The 20,950-nt window shown below is 38.3% G+C and overlaps 1 protein-coding gene across 1 annotated transcript; it reads right to left on the bottom strand.

Annotated features, from left to right (window-relative positions):
* Positions 1–12,878: 12,878 nt before the first annotated feature.
* Positions 12,879–16,418, bottom strand: LOC139742585 (uncharacterized). Its single transcript, XM_071653115.1, has 2 exons — positions 14,492–16,418; positions 12,879–13,121 (listed from the first exon to the last, which is right to left on the bottom strand). Exons 1-2 carry the CDS (start codon positions 16,376–16,378, stop codon positions 12,879–12,881), a joined length of 2,130 nt encoding a protein of 709 aa, XP_071509216.1. The 5' UTR covers positions 16,379–16,418.
* Positions 16,419–20,950: the final 4,532 nt, after the last annotated feature.

Below are 20,950 nucleotides of genomic sequence, written 5' to 3' on the forward strand. Positions count from 1 at the left end.
AATGAGCGGTTACTTTTTTTCTCAAGTACACTGTAATATCAAAATCTATTGAAAAAAACACGGTGGCGGCTGGGTCTAACACATTATCATTCCTTTTCGTTGGAGATCCATGCCGGATGGTCAAAACAAACATAAAAACAGATATCTCAGACCTAATTGTTATAACAAAGCATCATATCCTCATAGACCCAACCCAACCCTCTATGCCCAGACAATGTAAGCCACCCCAAGGACTTACTTGGAGCTTTAGAATATCCTTTGTCAACAGAGAGAGACATCCGAACCTTTGCAGTGCCGACTAAGATCTGCCATGGAACCGACTGGTATTGGCTCTGAATCATTGACAGCAGATCTCGTTTCCTATTCTCCTTCTTCTTCTTCTTCTTCTTCTTCTTCTTCTTCTTCTTCTTCTTCTTCATTATACTGTGTAATCTTGTAATATTCTGCCATGGAGCCTTTTCTTAATTGGTTAAAGAAGGTATCCAAAGAGCTATATGAAGCATAAAACAACAAACAAATGCAAAAACAAAAAGAGAGACATACGTATCTTTAATAACAGAGCTGAATATTGAGTATCTCTCTCCTGAAGTGTTTCAAAGAGATACAAGAGACAGTGGCCTAGAGTAGCTGCCACCTTTTTTGGGAGTAGGCCTACTTTGTGTTCTTGCAAATGATGCCTGAAATTTTTGGTCATTGGCCCTTTTTGAAGAATGCAGCAATGGAGCCACAACTTCCTGCGGAGTGGATGTTGTGGGGTTCTTGTTGCATATAACATCATCGCTGAATTTACTTGTGCTGTACTTTCTTACAGGGATTGCCATTGTAGTTTTGTTTTGTTTTGTTTTGTTTTGTTATGTTTTTCAAGTGTGGCTGTAATACTGCTTGTTTTGCATATGATGGTCATTGCAGCTAAAGAGTGCATATCTTCTCTGGATCATTCCAAACTTCATGATGTTTCACCTGGGTGAATGGATCCCAGATGATGCATGCATATTCCAGGACAGTCCTGAGCGGCATGGAGTAGCAAAACACCTGAACTTAGTGATATATTCGTCTGGAGAGAGTCTTTGGTTGAAGTATAACCTTTTTAAGCTGCTGTGGCGATGTGATTCTAGCTGAGCCTCCTATTGGAGTAGACTTCAAAATATTTTGCACAATCCGCTTTCTCCATGGTTCGCCATGAATGCTTATCTATTCCCTGGGTAGGTCTCGGATGGCAATAGCTAGTTGCAATACACAGGATTGCTTCATGTGGAATGCTTGTTGCGCCTCACAGTATGTCGAAGTTTTCAGGATGGTCCATGATGTCGCAGCTGTGGACTGTATACTCCAGGACCATGAGTCATTCATCGCAGTCATACTGTAACAACCCACCAGCTTAACACTGGCCAATACAGGCCCACCAGCTGGAAACTATGCAAATATTGCCCATGAGCTTGACACTTAGGCAAACTAGTAACATAATGAGTCCGACAAATGGGGGAAAAGATCTATGAGACTTACACTGAATAGATTAAACACTCTGTATATCAGTCTCGTGGGCCTTGTTTTCCTCGAGTGTTGAGATAATGGCCATATTTGCCTATATTTGCTAGTCTACATAACTAACCCAAACATAACAGTCATATTTGAGGTCACTGCCATCACTCAAGAAACTTAAGCTTTATTTCTGAAGTAATTGACCTCTCACATTTCAGAGACCTGTTACTATAAACCAATGCTCTGTGGAATATGCATACATACTTTGATCAAAACGTCAATGCGTGATTTGTACATGATTAAGCATTTACGATTAAACCAATGAAGCCAAACATCAATACAGGTAAGCCTACACATATTCTGATATTCTAAAAGCTCAGTGATCTCTCATTGTCCTGAGAGGTCAAAGTTGGATATGATGCACAGGCTAATGACCAATGTCCATGGAATGACAAGATTCTTCTATTATAGCATAAATGATGGTACATCGGGTATAAGTTGACCATTGACTATACATAGAATATCAATATTCTGATATTTTGAGGTCATTGACCTGTCACCTTCCTCAGAGGTCAAAGGTAGAGACACGTGAGTAATTTCTATTGCTCTGTGGAATAGAATAGGAAAACAATTCAATTGTAATACAAATGAATAAAACATCTATATCATGTTTATCATCAACCAATTGCACCAAATATCAATGTTCTGACATTTTGAGGTCATTGACCTCATCATAGGTCATCTGAGGTCATCAGAGGTCAAAGGTAGAAATCTGACTCGAAAGGCTCAGTGGAACATTAAGGCAATTCCTCTTACAAAAATTAGTTTTTAGTACATAATTTTCGTGTTTCAGTTATGAGTGACGCATTAAAATATCAATTTTCTGACATTTTGAGGTCATTGACCTCTGGAGGTCATCAGAGGTCAAAGGTAGAAACCTGTCAGGGCTCTGTGGAACATAAAGACAATTTCACTGTGACAAAAATTAAGTTTTAGTACATCATTACTGTGTTTATCATTAACCAATGGCGCAAAATATCAACTTTCTTAGATTTTGAGGTCATCGACCTCTAGAGGTCATCAGAGGTCAATTCAGACTTACCTCCTTACTTAAAATTAATCTTATAGCATGTACTAACAATGGTGAAAGTTTCATGCTTTAGTCAAATTTTGCACAATTCTTCGGCTTATCTGCTCTACTATATTAAGCCCAAGCTATTTTGACCCCTCACAGGCCCAAGGGGGGGGGGGGGGGGGGGGGGGGGGGGGCACAATGTGCCCATATATATATATATTTTTTTAATTATTATTTGATGTATCATCGTCATATTTGCACATGGGTAGAGTAAGTCATACTCTACATGGCTATACATTTGAATTTTCTCAAGGTCACCCATGGAGGGCGCTGTTTACCAAAATATAAAAAAATACATAGGAAATATGCTAAAAACATGATTTTTCTGTGTAATTTCTTTATCCCCATCATATATGTTTTATTATAGACCATTCACTTTCATATTTGCCACAAATGATACGCAAGTAGAGTCTTATTATTTGTTATAGTTGAAATTTCTCAAGGTCACCACATGGGGGCGCTATTCATATCAACATAAAGAAATACATTATGAGACCTGAGATTAAATGTTTGGGACGGGTACATGTAAAGTTATGACATTTCATATTGGCATAATGTAGTGGCATTTTGTGTTTCCAAATTGATAATATGATAAGCTAATGATATTAGAGGCATAACTTGGGTGAAAGAATCAAAATAACACAAAATAGAAGGGCAATCTTTAGTAAATATAAATTGTTATTAATTATCTCTATTACATCTCTTGTTTTATGCCTTTGTCACATAAAAACAAAGGAAACAATAAAAAAATCTTTCCAGGACCACAATTACTTCAAATTTTGCTCCTTCAACATATTTCAGCCAAGAAACACCTATTTCATACACTATAATGCTGTTAAATGAAGTGGGAACAGAAAAAAAGATGCAAAATCTGACTGACATGGTTGTCAGTTTATGGTTGCCATGGCAACCAGCAACATCAGATATAGCTAAATTATATATCAAATTGTTTGTAATAAGATTTTAGGAAAAGTCACCAAATTTGGTTGAAATCGGATTAAGGGCGAAGGGGTTGCAAAAGAAAATCTGGTAGGGGGCGCAATGTGCCCCCCCCCCCCTTGGGCTTTATAGGGTTTACATAAATTGGTCACAATTTTATTCTTAATGCCTCAAGCAGTTGCACTTTGATAAAAGCATCGAAAAACGAAAGATCGAATAGACTTTTCAAAAAGATATTTTGTCTTTAAATCCACGCATATTATTAGGCCATGTATTGGCAGTATTATAGTCTTTGTATTCTACATCAATTATGGCAATTGCCACATGGTGTTGTGATTGTTTGTTTTTTATTTGTCCTTCTTGATTCTTCAGTGTGCCCTCCGATGATTGTGCTAACCCATAAAGATGTTTGCCAAGACACAGCGAATCTCAAATCCGACCTCAAATTGGCAACGGGAGGACAGCTCTGGGAATTCGAGAATTACACGGAATTAGCCCACACGGAAGACGTCGAGAGGGACCTTCAGTTCTTGCAGCTCCTTTCGGCTTCTGTGGAGTCCTTTGAACAGACACGGGTCCAACACTAGATTTTTAGGACCATTCATCTAAGACCAGACATGCCAGCTTTTAGAGGTTCATTCACTTCTGCTGATGAGCATGACAAACATTAAAGGACAGGTCCACCTCCATATACATATAAGGACTGAGAGAATGCAGCAATATTAGTAGAACACATCAGTGAAAGTTTGAGGAAAATAGAACAATCCGTTCAAAAGTTACGAATATTTTGGTATCTGCGCAGTCACTGCTGAAATAGGAGACTACTATACAACAGTGTATGATGTCACATGCGTACAACTGTATAAGGAAAATAAAAAGAGAATTTCACAAAACTTTACTTTTTGAATAAAGTGCACATTTCTTTGACTTGCTACTGACGTATGTCAAGGGTAATATTATTCCCCCTGCCTTCTGAAAGAGAGAAGTCGAGTGTTTTTTTGTTATGCAAGAAAAGTGGAAATATGTTGAATTTTCTTTATTCTTTCTTTATATCGTTGTACTCATGTAACATCACAAGCTATAGTAGTCTTTTCATCCAGCAGTGACTGAGCAGAAACTTCAAAAATTCATAACTTTTTAACGGATTGTCCGATTTTGCTCAAACTCTCACTGATGTGTTCTACTAATATTGCTGCATTCACTCAATCCACATGTCTATGAAGGTGAACTTGTCCTTGAAGGAGCCCTGCACACATTTCTCCTCACAATATAATTATGTACTGTACGTTTGATGTATTTCATCACCACCAGCCTGCTGCATTCTGTTTCATTTTTTTCTTGTTGTCACATCTTAATGGGTAAAAGACACCCAAAAAAACCCCACCTAAAATATCGCGTTGGCTCTACAGTAAACAACCGATAGGCATGACTTCGTCGTAGATTAAATACAAGTGGTATCGTTCTGTGAGAGGCACACACACGGTAATTAAAAGGGGAATTCCATAATGTTGCTTTCCACGAATGATTTATCAATTTCATTTCTTCTCCCCAGAAAATTTTCTTCAGACCTGTTCTTAGTATGTTATATTATGTGTAATGCCCTTTCGTGTGTCCTTCTCCGTCAGTTCAGAAATATTTGAGAGAAATGAAATTATTGAAATTTTGTGTGCAAACCGAATTTAGAGCTGCTGTAGATACCAGAGAGTTGTCGATTTGTCGTATACTCTCTAAACTTTTCCATTTCGTAATTTTATGATTTATGATTTTTCCCAATATTGTCAGATTTACGTTTCTTGTTTTCCGTTTTCATGCAAAGCCACGCAATATCAGGATAGAATTTCCCTGTAAAAGTTGTGTGTATAGAATCTGTAAGCACCACACATTATGTTAAAGGAGACCTCCGGATGATTTTCAGATTTTTACATTTGAACAACTATGAATTAGTTATACTGAGGACAGAGTTTCAGAATTTATGATAATTGGGATGAAGAATAAGAATATGTTCAAAGTTTATAACAAATCGAAATGAACAAGGATGATGACATGGCAGAGTCACTATAAGAATGCATGAGTTGGGGCTCAAGGAAGCAGAACAAAAGAAGGAGGCATGCATAGATTATACACAGGTGAACTCGCAAGCAAGCGGTATTGTAATGGAATTACACTGCTACATTTCTGAAATATATGAACCTCCTCTGTCATCATCCTTGTTCAGTGTAATTTGTTTAAGGTTTTTCAAAGTATTGTTTCTCTGCTCAAGAAACACAATAAATTCCACAAATCTAAACATTGGGTTGTCGATTTATGTGCTACATGATGTGAAATTATGAAAATTGTCTGGAATGTCCCTTTAATGCCTTCATGTTGCCTGGCCTTGATCAGGCTATAACCAAGGTGTCTTCTTCCATGCAGTTGTGAAAAATGATGTCATTCTCTCTGAAAAGTTCTTAAAACAGTTTTAGGTGATTCCTGGTGAAAAAGCCTATAAAGCAATTATGTAGTGCCTATATACAGGTATACAGTAGACGCGTGGTTAGACTTCCTTATTTGTTTCATCTTTCAAAGCAGACTGGTGTTGCTGTTGGACCTCACAAGATAGTGTTGTACGTTTATTTTTTTTATTGAAACTGTCTGTAATCTATGTTATGCTATGAAAGCGCCGTTATCAAATAACGAAGCACTATACGGCTCAAATTGACCTCAATGAAATTTGGATGTTCCGTGATCGATATACTTAATCGCATAAGTTGCTTCAAAGAATGCATTGTTTTGCATTGGAGTGGGATATTTTAGGAACCTAGACGCATACATGATGAAAATGAATGCAAATGAATATTGATTACTCGATACTTTGCTTGGGGTGATTTTTTTTCCGTCCCTTAAATTTCAACAAGGAGTGCAGAATGAGATAAAAACCATTACATTTCAGAAATAATGAGAGCAAAATATGTTATGCTGCACACTCTGGATGAAATATTTGGAAATTGTTAAATCCCAAAAGTGCATTAAGTCTATAGGCCGGAGGTGAACCAAACAGGGGAAAATTGAGGGAGAGGGGGTACCTCCCCCCACCCCCCCATGATTCCATGAGATTTGCTCCTGCGCCAATTGTTCCCATGAAATATTTGCACACTCCGCCAAACGTAACAAATTCTACCCACAAACATAGCCCTAACCCTAATCCTAATCCTAATCCTCACATGAAACTAAAGCTAAAACCATATCATAACCCTAACCCTATTCCTAAGTGCTTGGAGAAAATAAGACAGGAACAATTCATGCGGGAACAAAATTTAATGTCGTATCATACCACCCTCAACCCTACACACGATAGGCTTTTGCATTTTTAGAATATAAATTCAACGATTTCATGCACACTTTGGGTTATGAAAACGATATGAAATGAATATGGCTATAGGAAAAGACCAAAAGAAGAAAACCCTCACTTTTGAATGTTATGAAGAAGCGCTAGCATAATATGACCTTCCATTAGATGTTAGTCAGACGTGTAGAGTAGAAATGAGATAAATGAAGTACGGGCATTTATTACGAACACGCAATGTAACTCATTCATCTAACGAAAGGCGCTGTAGCATAAGGTAATGATTAAAAAAAAAGAGCTTGAGCAAAACTTTGCCTTCGATTACCTCTTTGAATCCGCCTGGCTGAAAACAAAATGAGAGGAAAACATTTGGTCTAAAGTGAGAGACAACAAAGAAAATGCAACTCATTCATTTAAAAATAAAATAGTCACATTGAAATGCGTCTTTAATAGCAGGATATTTACTTATACAGTGCTGCTTGTTGCGCCTTCCATTTACTCCTAAGTCGTGGTTGCCGATCAGAAATGAGAATAAAGAAATATTCCTTTATCACGAGCATGATATTTGAAAAGGAAGGCCAAGTCATTCGTCTGAATATACTTTAAAGAGGCCTCAGCACAATTAATGTCAACTGTGCATAGCTGGTTAGGTTGTGCCTTCATTAGCTATGTGAGTCAGACCTGCTGGGCGAAATGAAAAGAGAGAGAGAGAGAGAGAAATGTAGCAAGAATAAGGATAGGAATGCAACTCATTCAGTACAACACACTGAAAGGCTTTCAGCGAGATTTGTAGCCTTGTACAATGTACATAGCTGCTATTTGTGCCTTCCATTAACTCGTTAATTCAGGGTTGCCAAACAAAAATTAAAAACGAAGCATGTTGCTTTCAAAAGAAAATACGAAGATATTACAGCCCATACATTTGACAAATATTTATACCGAAAGGCGTCTTTGCAGGATATGCTTAAACTTGTACACTGCTTCTAGTTGTGCCTTCTATTATTTCTTTCCGGTAAGTAGGGTACGTCGTAGAGTTTGTAATCATCTCCGACATGCAGATCAAAACACGCCAAACGCCCACCATGATTGATTGCTTCTCAATTCCTGCCAAATGTACTCGAGAATAAACAAATGCAGGATGTACACGTAAACCATGACCGCAGCAAAAGCCCATCAAGGCTTGGTATTTCCAAGAGATGAATGATATATTACTGCTCTCTTGATCTCCTCATAATGGGCGTGAACACTGTACCATAGTACATGGCTGGTGCATGATTGCTTTTGTACTGCATCGAAGAGCTTTGTTAAAACAAATAAAACAACTCAACAAAAATACGAACGAACATTTTACACCTTTAAAGACTTTGTGTAAGGGTTTCAGCGAGTGTATATTTTTGGAGTTTATCATTGCACATTTTTATTGTACCCAGTTAGTTTTTTAATTGTTTGTTTGTTGGTTTGTTTGAATGACCGATTGATTGACTGATGACTGAATGCCTGGTTGATCAATTGAGCCCTTGGCAGTGCAAAGACTGCATTTTGTAAACAGGGCTGACTTTTAAAACATCGATGTTATCTTGATTTATCGGTGTCAAATTATAATCTATTCAAATCAAAGATTCACATCTGCATCGTAATGTAAACATACACCATTCCCATCCCCATTCACGCTGTGCAATGAATACTGAAAGAGGGTCATATTACTCTGTTTGCAGTGATAATTTTTTTTTTCAGAGAAGGGCAAATCCTTATTGATAGGTTCCATGACATTTGCTCCTGCGACAATTGATCCCATGAAATATCTGCTCCCTATTAAAGCTTGAAATAAATTCTACCCAAAATATAACCCGAGTAAACCCTAATCTTACTATTCAAATGAAACCAAGCCTAAAACTCATCACAATCCTAGTCCTAACCCAAAGTCCTTGGGGATAATAACAAAGGAGCAGTTGTCGCCGGAGCAAATGCGCTGTCACCTTTTGACAGAGATGACATACTAACTTTCAGACTTTTAAATTTTTGTTCATCATATGACAATATTGTGTTAGGAGACAGCCGGCGTTATAGTCCAAGTATTCAAAGAAAACAAACCTTATTTTCTTCCTCTTTTCAAAATGTCCAACGCACTAAGTTCATGGTGCGTAATGGCAAATATATGGGGTTTAATAACGGAACATTATCTTGAACAAACTACACTCGACCTTAACAACTCTGCGGTGCTCAAGTAGTGATTAGAAGCAATAAGGGAAGACGTCAGATGTGACATATGATGAAATGGTGTAGAGGGTTGTCATAGCGACCCTCTCTGAATACGTAGCTTGTAACTGCGTTGTCTTGTAATTCTTACCAAGGCTGACGAGATAGCTCGAGCTAAGCGGAAATTAGGTCTCTCAATCTTCTAATTGTATGGCGTCCGAATTCAAACCTCGTCTAAACAGCCATAAAAGTTGTGGTTGAGCGCCGGAAAATGTTAATGGAGAGCATGTACGTCGCTATTTATTGTCACCTACTTCCCAACGTCGTCAGCACAATTAGACACTCGAATGTAAGTTTAACTAACAACCATAAAACCAAGACGAAGTATCAAACCAAACTTATGAAAAGGACTCTCTAATCGAATGTCGCCTTGATCTAACTCTTTGCTTACATGGAGATTAAGAAGCGAGCAGACAGGATCATCACGACGCAATATTGTAAAGCCACTTCTGACAGGTTGTCTGACATGTCTGAATTCATGTTTTTCCCCTTTCTTCCTCCGACATGTATTGAAGAGCTTCCGTTTGCAAATGCACACACACACACACACACACACACACACTAACACACACACACACACACACACGAAAATGAAAACGAAGACAAAACGCCAAGATCTGCCCTGACTGGATATGAATATACCAACGACCAGATTGACATCTTCAGGGGATATTGATATCTTAAGGGATTTATGATATTTGACAGACGTAATGCTTGTCCTCCACGCTCCAGCTTCTCTTCCACGTCTGATATCAGGACAATAACCTTGTGACCGTGACAGCTCCTCTCGAACTTTCAATTCACCATTGTGACGGTTCATATCCGGAGAGACGTTTCGCAGCAACAACACAGTATAAACACGTATAAAGAGAATAAGAGTTCATATTTTTTATGCCACATGAAGCACAACATTTTATTGACATGTGGTCACTCTGTTTTACACTGTTTTGTTTCTCTCTGTAAAAGTGCTTAACAAGAGAGAGCAAATCAAAGCAAAGCAAAGCAAAAAAAAAAAAATAGTTGGTACGAGTTCTGTGGTATCCTGTCACCACCATGAAAAGAAAAGATCCTGAAAACCGATTAATCATCGTTATTATTCATAGACCAGCATGGAACTAGACATCTCAAGAGAATAAAAAAGTACGGCTTATTCCGACTTTGCCTTCAGTATCGAAGATGATTTCGAGGAAGAAAAGTGACAACGCTTGTACTCTAAATCTTGATTTACGACTAAAACAGTTGTTTCATGCTGATTACATGCGATTTTCTTTTCCTTCTAAGCCCCTATCTCCAGATGTGAGTACATACAGCATAATTCTGCTATCAAACATAAAATGTGCACACAAAATCTTTAAAGGTATTCCTTTATTATAGTTTAAGACAACAGATTCCCAGTTGGAGGACCTGAGTTAGATTTCCGCAGCTCAGTGCTTACACATTTGGAGAAGACGTTTTTTTTTATAAAATCGGCTATGTCACTCTCGACCCAGGTTTATAAAAGGGTACATGGCAACGCTAGGGTAATAATAATGACAGTGCCGTCTGGTACAACAGTGGCAACAGTGAAGAGGCTACTCCAGATATCAAGAAGATCATACTGTTGTTAAGGTCTACGACCTATCCTGCTGCAGCTAGTTTACAGTCAAGTTCAACGTCCTATCAGCAGTAATTGACCACACAGCCCAATATAAACTGGGAGTTTAACGAAGTTGTTAACACCCCTTGTAGTAATCATGTGTTAAGTCCTTTTGTCCCATTGTTGTATAGCTTATCCTTTCGGTGTTTAACATTGCACTAGTCAAATCATTCTGTGGAGGGCAGTTGTAGCCCACTGCCTGATTGTGCAAGGATTAGTGCCCTTGTAAGACCAAGATAGATGCCTTGGTGAATTCAGATTGCATTTTGACTTCTTGCAGATAGGAGTCTGAGCTTTGCCATCTTGAAATAAAGACCTGAGTAAATGTTTGTTCCAGCATCTGACATGACTTGATGGCTCTTTGACTGATTTCCTGACTCCACATCTAACGCATTATTATCGTTGTTATTATTATCATTAGTATTATTATTATTATCATTATTATCATTATTATTATTATTATTATTATTATTATTATTATTATTATACTCTTCCGGCCAATTGCTCACGCTTCGGTACTAGCTAGAGGATTGTGGGGCATGCATCAGTGTTAAAACTTTTTTCTTACATCTCTTACGCTGACAACTCTGGCGTGAACTGTACGTGGTATGGACAAGCACATTGGTAACAATACAAAGAATGAGCTAAATGGTATTTTCTAGCCACCAACATATCGACTTACTCTGAGCAACCTCATGGTAAAGCCCAACTACACGAATCGAATATATCATGTATTCGTACTAAAGAGATGAACTTATGCTTAAAAATTATGATATATACTGTATGCAAACATGTGACCTTAGATTGCTACCCACGTGGTGTCCAACTCGAGTTGTTTAAACAAATACAAGACACAGAATAACATATTCACAAATCATAAAGCTGTGATTAAGCTGCCAAAATTGATGATAAAGATGAATAGAGCCCTCCATAAAAAGTAATTGACACTTTGATAGATTTCAGCAACAGATTACAGGTATGCCTGGGAAAACACTGCCAACACTTTCCCGACGTAGGAACTAAAATGCATCTACTACTGCCCAGAGGACTTTAAACAAAAGATTGATTGCATGTAAGGAGTAAAATAGAGGGGGGTTTCTTGGTTGTGATAGTGCTAGACTTCATGTCACAGTTACTTTTTTTTGCAGCATTTTAGCGAAAGATATGAGACTCCAACCTACATCGACGACTGAAATTAGATAGCATATTCCATTAACACACTGTTATCAGAACGATCAGTGTTTTCTACCAATCACAAGAAATGAAACCAGTCCTTCGCATTTTCCTTCTACGAAAAATAGGTTCAATTTTGCACTTTTACGTGTGACAAACCGGGAGAACCTTTACGGGTGCAATTTTGCACCTTTCAGACCAGAGAGGTGCAAAATTGCATCTTTAACGGTGCTTATATCGTCTGACAATTGAAGACCTGAATATAAGAACGACCCAAGTCCAATTTTTGGCCAAGTTCAGTTTGATATGGGAAATTGTAGCTTATGCATGGACTCATCTTGTGTATAAATGATAAATCCTGCTTACCCTCGGAAGTGCCTGAAATGAATGAGTTAAATCTTACATCAATGTTAGAATGAAGGACTTGGGTCATTCTTACATTCATATTATAGCGCCCTCTGTCATCCTTCTCTTATCTCTATAGCAGAATATCATGTATATGAATCAAAGAACGACCCAAGTCCATCACACAAAATGGCCTCCCCACAATTAATGTAAATGTTAATTGTCATAATAATATATGTTCTAATTTGTATATACAATGTTGCCTTCCCATCACATTTAAATAGAACATTTTTGGAAAAATAAAAAAGATATGAAGTTTTTTAAAGTTTACTCGAAATGGTCTTCCATGGACTTGGTCGATCTTATATTCATATACTCAATTGCAAAGTTGTACCCGTAAAGGTACTACAATATTGTGTCACATATAAAGGTGCGAAGTTGAACCTTTGCATCTGAGAGAATGAATTGTTATAGATATTGAATGAAGAGGAGCATGTCTTGACTACAATCTATTGAACGGGTTAAGAGAAACAAACGTACCGCAAGCTGGAAAAGGGATGATGTTAATTACAAGGTTAAAAAGGGGCCTGATTCTACAGACTGACTGTTTGCATGACTGTCGAAGAAGACTTCGATGGGATGCTTTTCCTTGAAGAGAACGACTGCTTGCGCTGCGTGCACCACAGGTCGAACACTCTCTTGTTGGCGCAAAAAGCGAAAAAGATGTAGACCCCCTGCAGAGAGTTCAGAATGATGAAGACGTACCAGAGGGCGTCCTGTTGACAGAAAGCCGCCACGTACCCAATCAGCCAGGTGAAACCCATAATCGTCGAAATCTTTGAAATTAATGCCAAACAAAGAAAAGTTAGATGACCCATGAATACTCTTAATCGATCAATTTTAAAAGAGTATTTTGGTAAACAACTGTGCTCTGAATGAATGGAATAAATTAATCTCCACACTTGTCATCAAGTTGTTAAATTTTGATTTACTTCTTGCTTCACTCTGTTTCAGAGGATAGAAGAGGAGTAGGTGTAAATCAAATAATACTTGACAGGCTTGCAAATACACGACAAGGGCTTCGTGTCATTGACCTAAAGCATGTAAAGACAAACTCGGTAGAAAATATTGACGACACAATATTCACTTGGAGAGTATACTAAGAGACGAATTCTGGGATGACTTTGTTTTCTCCAGAAAACAAATACTTTATTGTTCTTCAAATGTAGATATGACAGTGTGTTATCAATTAAGGAAAAATCTTACTCCTTCTATGTCTTTATGTTTTCCGTTTTAAGTTTCATCGATTTCAGTACTCATATTTCGCCACATAGGGAAATTGTCTTATGTACCTACTCAAGTGTCGCAGCCGTCATTCTTGTTTGCACAGTAAGTTATTCTTAAAGATTGTCCCAATAACGAATCTGGCGCATATAGTAAAATAACTTCATGATTAGCTATTACAAACACTCCATTTCAGTAATGAAAGATGTAATCGCATTTACTGCATTTATTCTTTGTTGCATTAAGTCAATTATAACTAGGGCTTAAATGAGTATATGAATATAAGAACCACCCAAGTCCATGGAAGACCATTAATTTTCGAGTAAACTTTAAAAAACTTCATATCTTTTTTATTTGTAAAATAATATTGTATTTAACTGTGATGGGAAGGCAACATTGTATATACAAATTAGAACAATATATTACTATGACAATTAACATTTACATTAATTGTGGAGAGGCCATTTTGTGTGATGGACTTGGGTTGTTCTTTGATTCATATACATGATATTCTGCTATAGAGATGGGAGAGGGATGAGAGAGGCGCTATAACATGAATGTAATAGTGACCCAAGTCCCTCATTCTTACATTCATATAAGATTTAACTCATTCATTTCAGGCAATTCCGGGGGTAATTAGGATTTCATTTATACACAAGATGAGTCCATGCATAAGCTACAATTTCCCATGTCAAACTGATTTTGGCCTAAAATTGGACTTGGGTCGTTCTTATATTCAGGTCTTCAAATGCTTGTACATGGGGGAAATAAAAAACAACGACAACTAATCGGCAAACAGACAAACACATTCGGAAAGGAAAGCTAACATTTCTTTTCTTCATGTTACGTCTCATCTTCCCACGCAATATACTGGACACTTTTGTGACTGACAATATTAAAGATGGTGGTACATGCGTTTTACCTTGGTATAGATACGCAAATTTTCTGCGTTGTTGGTTTCTGTCTTTGCGCCCTCACGAAGTTCTCTTCTCTCCCGAGTACTGAGGTGAATTCCACGGACAGTTTTGGCGAAGAAGATGGCGTTCAGCGTCAAGGCTACGGCCACGGGACCGCCGAAAGCTACCAGATTAGCGTAACCATCACCGATCCAACAGGACAGTTCATCGCCATACCGAATGAGGTCTGAGTTCACGCCAAAACTTACAGCAACACCAACTCCCACTATCAAGAGTGGCAAGCCAAAGGCCACTAGAAGGTACTTCCTCAAGATCGCGCTGCTCTTGCCGGAAATGCTGATGGACGAATGAGCTCCAAATGTCCTAGCGAGATCAAAGGCGAGCGACGTCGATATCGAGAACACCGACAACCAGAAGAAATGTGATACCGCGGCGACAATCGAGCACGTCAATGGATGTGCAGTGGCGAACCCGCCGAGCATCAACAGGGCTTGAGCAATGAGAAGGCAAGCGCAGAGAATCATGATAAGTTTGCTACTGACTAATTTCCGCAATGAAGCGAAAGTGAAGTACGTAATGAGGGTGAAAGTGAGCGCGGTGACTGAAAGCAGCGTGCCACCAAAACTCAAATAAACATGTACAGGGGAGTACTGGAAGAATGACCAAATTGTTGTCACGTTAATTGTGCCATTTTGTGCCAAAAAGTGACATACACTAACAAGATATCCAGTATAGAAATAATTTTCTGGTGGTATAACATCACCGGTCGGCTTGTATTTCAAGCTGTTGTTCCCGTCAAATCGTTCAAACAGGTCGATACTCAACAATAGACGGGGACAGGTAGGAGTAGTAACTGTCTGATTACAATTGATTATCGTAATGTCTTTCACGAAATTGACTGCGCCTTGCATGCCACTATAAGTTGTTCCTAAAACCATGAAGTTGTCTTCCCCACTCCAGTCAATGCTCTCCCAAAAGGTGTCAACTTCTGTTCGCAGCTCTGATGACTCCATGGATCGATTGCAAATTGCTAGATTGCCTGGAAAATTGCAATGTCCGAATATCGATGCGGAAGAGAGCCCGCATCCGGGGTCAAGATGGTTAGTCAAATACTCGTCAAAATGGGCCACTACGCTCGCATAGTCGACGTGAGCAAATATATTTAATCTCGATCTGTTGGTTCCAATTGTGTAGTTGTCTCGACATTCCATGGAATGGCTTGTAAAACCTGCGATACTGTTCAGTATTTCCAACGTGCAGTTGTGAAATAGTCCGTTCAACATGCCTGAACATGTGTCGCTCTCCGATACAAATACGATTGTAGTCATTGTGTTGTTGGTGGACTCCAGCAAGTCGCAAATCACATCCTCAACATTGTCTTCCCACACGCATTCGTTTTCATACAACGTAGAACCTTGTGGGCACGTGAGTGTCAAGCAATGGCTGGTGAAAGGGTCAAACGCCCTTCCAGAAATGCATGTTATTGTTTTTGCTGTTATAGTCTCGTATTTCGTCGAAAGCCTGACTCCGCTTTCGGAAGAAAAATCGAACAAAACTGAAATCGGCTGTCCAAGTAATGCTTCCATCCTACCTTCACAGGGACATTTGAAGTACTTAAAACGGCTAGGAATACCTGCAGGTGAGCAGTCAAAGTGTCCATAGTTTTCATAGATTATCAGATTGTTTTCGTACAGTACTGAATCGACATGAAGAGTATCACACGCTTGCGAAACTAAAATATCTGTACCTAAAAAGCACGTCTCGACGGTTTGGGACATGTATCTAGAGCACGTTGTCAGAATGGGCTCATCGAATCCATAGTCTGGGGGATCAACGGACAATGTGCAGCCTGACTCGTTGACTGCTTTTTGAATCGAGAACGTTTGTTCCATTTTAAAGCTATAAATATCACAGTTTAACAGTGTCACTTTCCATGGTGTGACGTAATCAGCCGTAATACCATTGCAAACGGCACAGAAAATGTTCTTAAAACTGCCTACGCCTTCCTGGCTGACAGGTAAGTCCGCCACGGATAACTCAGCGGTTGACACGTTTTCGCATTTCCATCGAATGTCATCGTCGGTCCAATCTGCTGGACAGGACGCAATGAGAAGGTAGTTTCGCTTTTCCTCGAACATTAGACTCATCTTTGTCTTCACTTCGGAGCAGCGAAAACTGCTTCGCTGGTACTGGTGAGAGGTGATGCAACCATTGTCCTCCAGAGAGCCGTATGTGTTTACGGGACAGCAATCTCCGAACACGACGCAGGCGGCATCGCATTTACAGGATGGCGTTGTCAGAGTAGGCTTTGGACAGAGAGGATCACTGCAATTCTCATTAGGACACAGTGGGATTGACAGGTCGTTGTAAGAGATGTTGTGGCATTCTACGTTGAATGAGGAAGAGTAGGGTTGATAAACAGAAGAAAAGAAATAATATACACGTATATAAGAAAGGTAGTTTAGGGTTAGGGTATGCTTAGGGAATAAGGTGAAAAATTTACGACACTTTTACAATAATCAGATTTTTTTTTCAATTCAGCTCGAATCGAATCAATTCCATTTTCATCAAGTACGAAATTTTACAAGGAAAGACAATCTAGCAATAATGAGAGGACCGAGACCCCAAACAGTAAGGGCTTACGAGATAGGTGTATCCCTTTACTTTACATTTTCAAAGGCATGTAACATGTCCATGAAAACGAGCAGATATAAGATTGTACACTTTAGACAAACAAAGAAAAAAAAATGGTGATCAGACAGAGCATGAAGACGTCATCTACATCGGACACAAAAACACATATGCAAAAAAAAAAAATAAAAATGTGGCATTGGTACTTTTTAAGTGCCACGAGAAAGTGATGGTACCTCTTTTCAAAGGCTTTAGATGGTTTGAAAAAAAAAATACTTAATTTAATGTCTTTGCTATGATTTGACAGCAGCTGATTGGGCAATGACAAAAGTTGATATTTCCATAACCCGAAATGTCACTATTGTCACTCGTCATTTGGTTCAGCTTACAAAGCTTAATTTACCATTTGCAGATGAAACAAAAACCCAGCATTAGTGCTTCAAAATAGTTCTAAAATGTGAGTCAGGAATAGAAACAACCAATGTAAAAATTGAATCAGTACAATCGATCTTAAGTATAATTAGACATACAAAATGTGAACAATAGTTATAATAAGACTGTTTCCAGACTAATTCATCTACAGTTATGGTTTATTGAAAAAAGCAGTGATATCTCCTTAAGTTTAAGGCTTTATTGCAAACAATGTTATATGGTAGGATGTTTTGTGATACAACAGACCTACACATATCCATCAAAATGTGATATCTTGAACATTTTTCAATCACTGCTCCCAAAGGTAAACAGGTCTTTAATATGCTAATAACCCGAAATTTCACAACTCTTCACTAATCATCTTGATTCGGCTCAATCGCAAAAAAAAAAAAAAAAAAATGAATACGCTTTCTTTTCAGATATCAAATTTTAAAGATACGAGTTGAACATGTACTTTGTTTCATTTTTTCATGTTTTGTATAATAGAAAATGAGTGATGGGAAATGATGAAATCAAAGGAGTGAAGAGTGCGAATAAATAGGTTATGCTGAAGAAACATTCAAGAAATGGAGATTTGGAGATTAGACGACGCGTCGAGACGGAGCTGCGGATGCAATAACGTTGAGAATAAAGCAAAAGCCTTCCACATTCATATTACAAGCTCACCACATCCGTGATTCTCAACCGTCGACACACCGCTGACACTCGATGTTGCCTGTGACGGTGGATTGGTTGTTGATGCGCTAACAGTAATCACCGCCCACGCCCATGCCATTATTACGCTGGTCCACATGGTGATGTTGTGTCTAAATCATGATAAATTTTCACCGAAAAATATACATAGCACAAACAATGATTGGTCTGCATCACGAAAACAGTAATAGCTTCCCACTAAAGAAGAAAAAAAAAAATCGCATTTCTAACGTGATGACGGGCATCAGAGCAAAAATCGAACGAACTAAAGTATGCTTGTTACGAAATATAATCCGATATTCATGTCATCCACTCATATCCCTACTGGAAAGAACACAGTATTCCTGTGTGTGTTCACAGTGTGTTCGCATAGTCGACTATGTAAAATAAAAAGCGCGCATTTAACAGTATGAAGATGATTTCACTCTGTGGTGTGATTTTCACAGTGTTCTCATAGTAATGGTTTGTTTCACACTGTGAATTGATGACTCACATTGCGTTCACACTGTTAAAACGCTTGAATTTCACAGTGTGAAGGGATTTCACACTGTGTTCAAACTGTGTTTCTCACACTGTAAGGATACCGTGTTCTTTCCACCAGAGATTCACTAACAATTGACTTCGATGCTATAGTATTCATTTCAGCACTGATTTAATTCGTATGTAGGCCTAAAAAGAAATGAAGTGTCGATAAGAGATAATATTTTGATTTGTATGAAGAGAGAAGGAAACATAAAATTAGTCAAGCCGAAAATGTAACCTCGCAAACAGGTGGACAAGTTGCAACCTCTAAGTGTTTTTATATACAGACAACAAACTTGATTATCATTGACAATGATGATACAGGGGACTATCAAAGTGCAGTAACGTGACCAGAGCAGCTGATTAGCTTCATGGGGAATATATTTTCTCTTAAGTAATGAGAACCAAAACAAATTCTGCGTAATAGATAAAAAAATCCACTGGAAACTGGTCAGTTATCTCATAGCATTGATCTATTTCAATACTGGATATCTTTAAGCACAGCGATATGTCACAGGTATGTTACTCAGATTTTAAAGAATATACTTTCGTAGATACCGGCGGTAGCGTTATATAGGTTTGAGACTCAACGAGCTGTTTTTGGTTGTTGTTTTTTAATAAAAAACAAAACATTCGGGAAACAAGTCTTTTGTTCAAGCAAGATCCCCTCTCTGGAACAAGCTTCCTTTACATATTCGTACTATCTCCTACGTAGCTGGATTCTTTAAAGGGATGGTATAGTATTGGTGGAGATGAGAATTAAGCTTTTAACTTTTTCCGAAATACCAAGAAAACACTTATGAAGTAGTACAGAGCATACCATTTTAAAAGGAATTCAAAGTTTATGTGATGAAAAGCGGTTTTGGAATGACCGAAACATCCTAAAACAAAGCGATCGTAATAAAAAATGGGTTCCACACTTTATTAAAATCGCTCTGTTTTGGATATCTCAGCCATTTCAAAATAAATTTTCATCAAATAAACGTTGAATTCCTCATGCTCTTTCATATTTCATAAGAGGTTTCTCAATATCCCACCAAAAAATGTTAGAAACCTGAAATTAGGCCTCAACCAAACCTATACGATCCCTTTAAGACAGCACTAAAAAAAGAGAACTATTTCAGCTTAATAGCACAAGATAAGTCAATGATGCAATTTTTAGATTCTTTCTTTCTCTTCTCCATTTATTTATTTATTTTATGCCACCACCATAGGCCACCACTATTGTAGTTTGCTGCTGTGTATTATATTTTCACCTGAAATAGAAAAATATCTTTAAATGGGATTGTAATGTTTTAGTTGCCTTTGCAAGGTTGGACAGCTTCTTAATTGCCAGATTGAAGACTATTGTTAGATTCGCAACATATTCAGAAGATTAACGTTCCCGTTTCCTGTCAATTTGGTACAGATATAATTACCTACTGAAGCAGTTCCCATCTAATATTTCCACCTAAAACACAAGAAACCATATTCGAGGTGCCAATTGAAGAATGACTGAAAGATTACTTCTGTAGCAAAACGTCCTCCTCCACTTCTGGGTTAAAAGCGCACAAAGCCGATGAATTAATATGACAATCAAACATAAATGACATTTTTGTATCCTCGCTTAGATTATTCCGTGTTACTATGTTGCCCATATCAGTCTATCCCAGTTTAATTCTGGAAAAGCTGTTTTACAGGGAGTATCTCCTCAAGGTTCAAGGATTCATAATTATGTGTGTATGCGTATGCTCGCGTGTGCGTATATAGGCATACACTAGAGTGGAGTGTATGTGTACGTGCGTTTAATAAGGAGCCGTATAGTCTTCAGATTAAGACGCCGAGTGAACTATAACTGCTTCACGTGTTTATGTCATTATCTTTATGTTGCATTCGTATTGTATAATGTGTCATTGCAGGCTAGGTGTTGGAGTGGCGTATGGGGGGGGGGGAGGGGCCACCGGGCACGCACCCCCTCTTTATTTTTTTGTTAAAACAAAAGGAATAAAAAGAAAAAAAGGGGGCCCGTGCACCCTTTTAATTTTGTAAAGGCGCCTCCCCTGTACGGAATACATTGGTCCGCCCCCAGTTTGTTACCAATAGAGTGCAATGTAAGCACGGATTTACGTGCGAACAGGGAGGTGCTCCTTGGTGCGAATAACAATGCTCTATGCAGTTTCACATAGCACGCTTTCGATGAAGAGCTT

Source organism: Diadema antillarum, unplaced genomic scaffold (genome assembly GCF_040938485.1).
Source record: "Diadema antillarum isolate AM-2024a unplaced genomic scaffold, OU_Dant_1.0 seq00001007_RagTag, whole genome shotgun sequence".
Taxonomy (NCBI): Eukaryota; Metazoa; Echinodermata; class Echinoidea; order Diadematoida; family Diadematidae; genus Diadema; species Diadema antillarum.

Coding starts and splice junctions, on each gene's coding strand:
- LOC139742585 (XM_071653115.1), bottom strand. CDS start 16,378: ATGGAACAAACGTTCTCGATTCAAAAAGCAGTCAACGAGTCAGGCTGC. Junction 13,122..14,491: donor ATTTGCGTATCTATACCAAG/GTAAAACGCATG, acceptor TTAATTTCAAAG/ATTTCGACGATTATGGGTTT.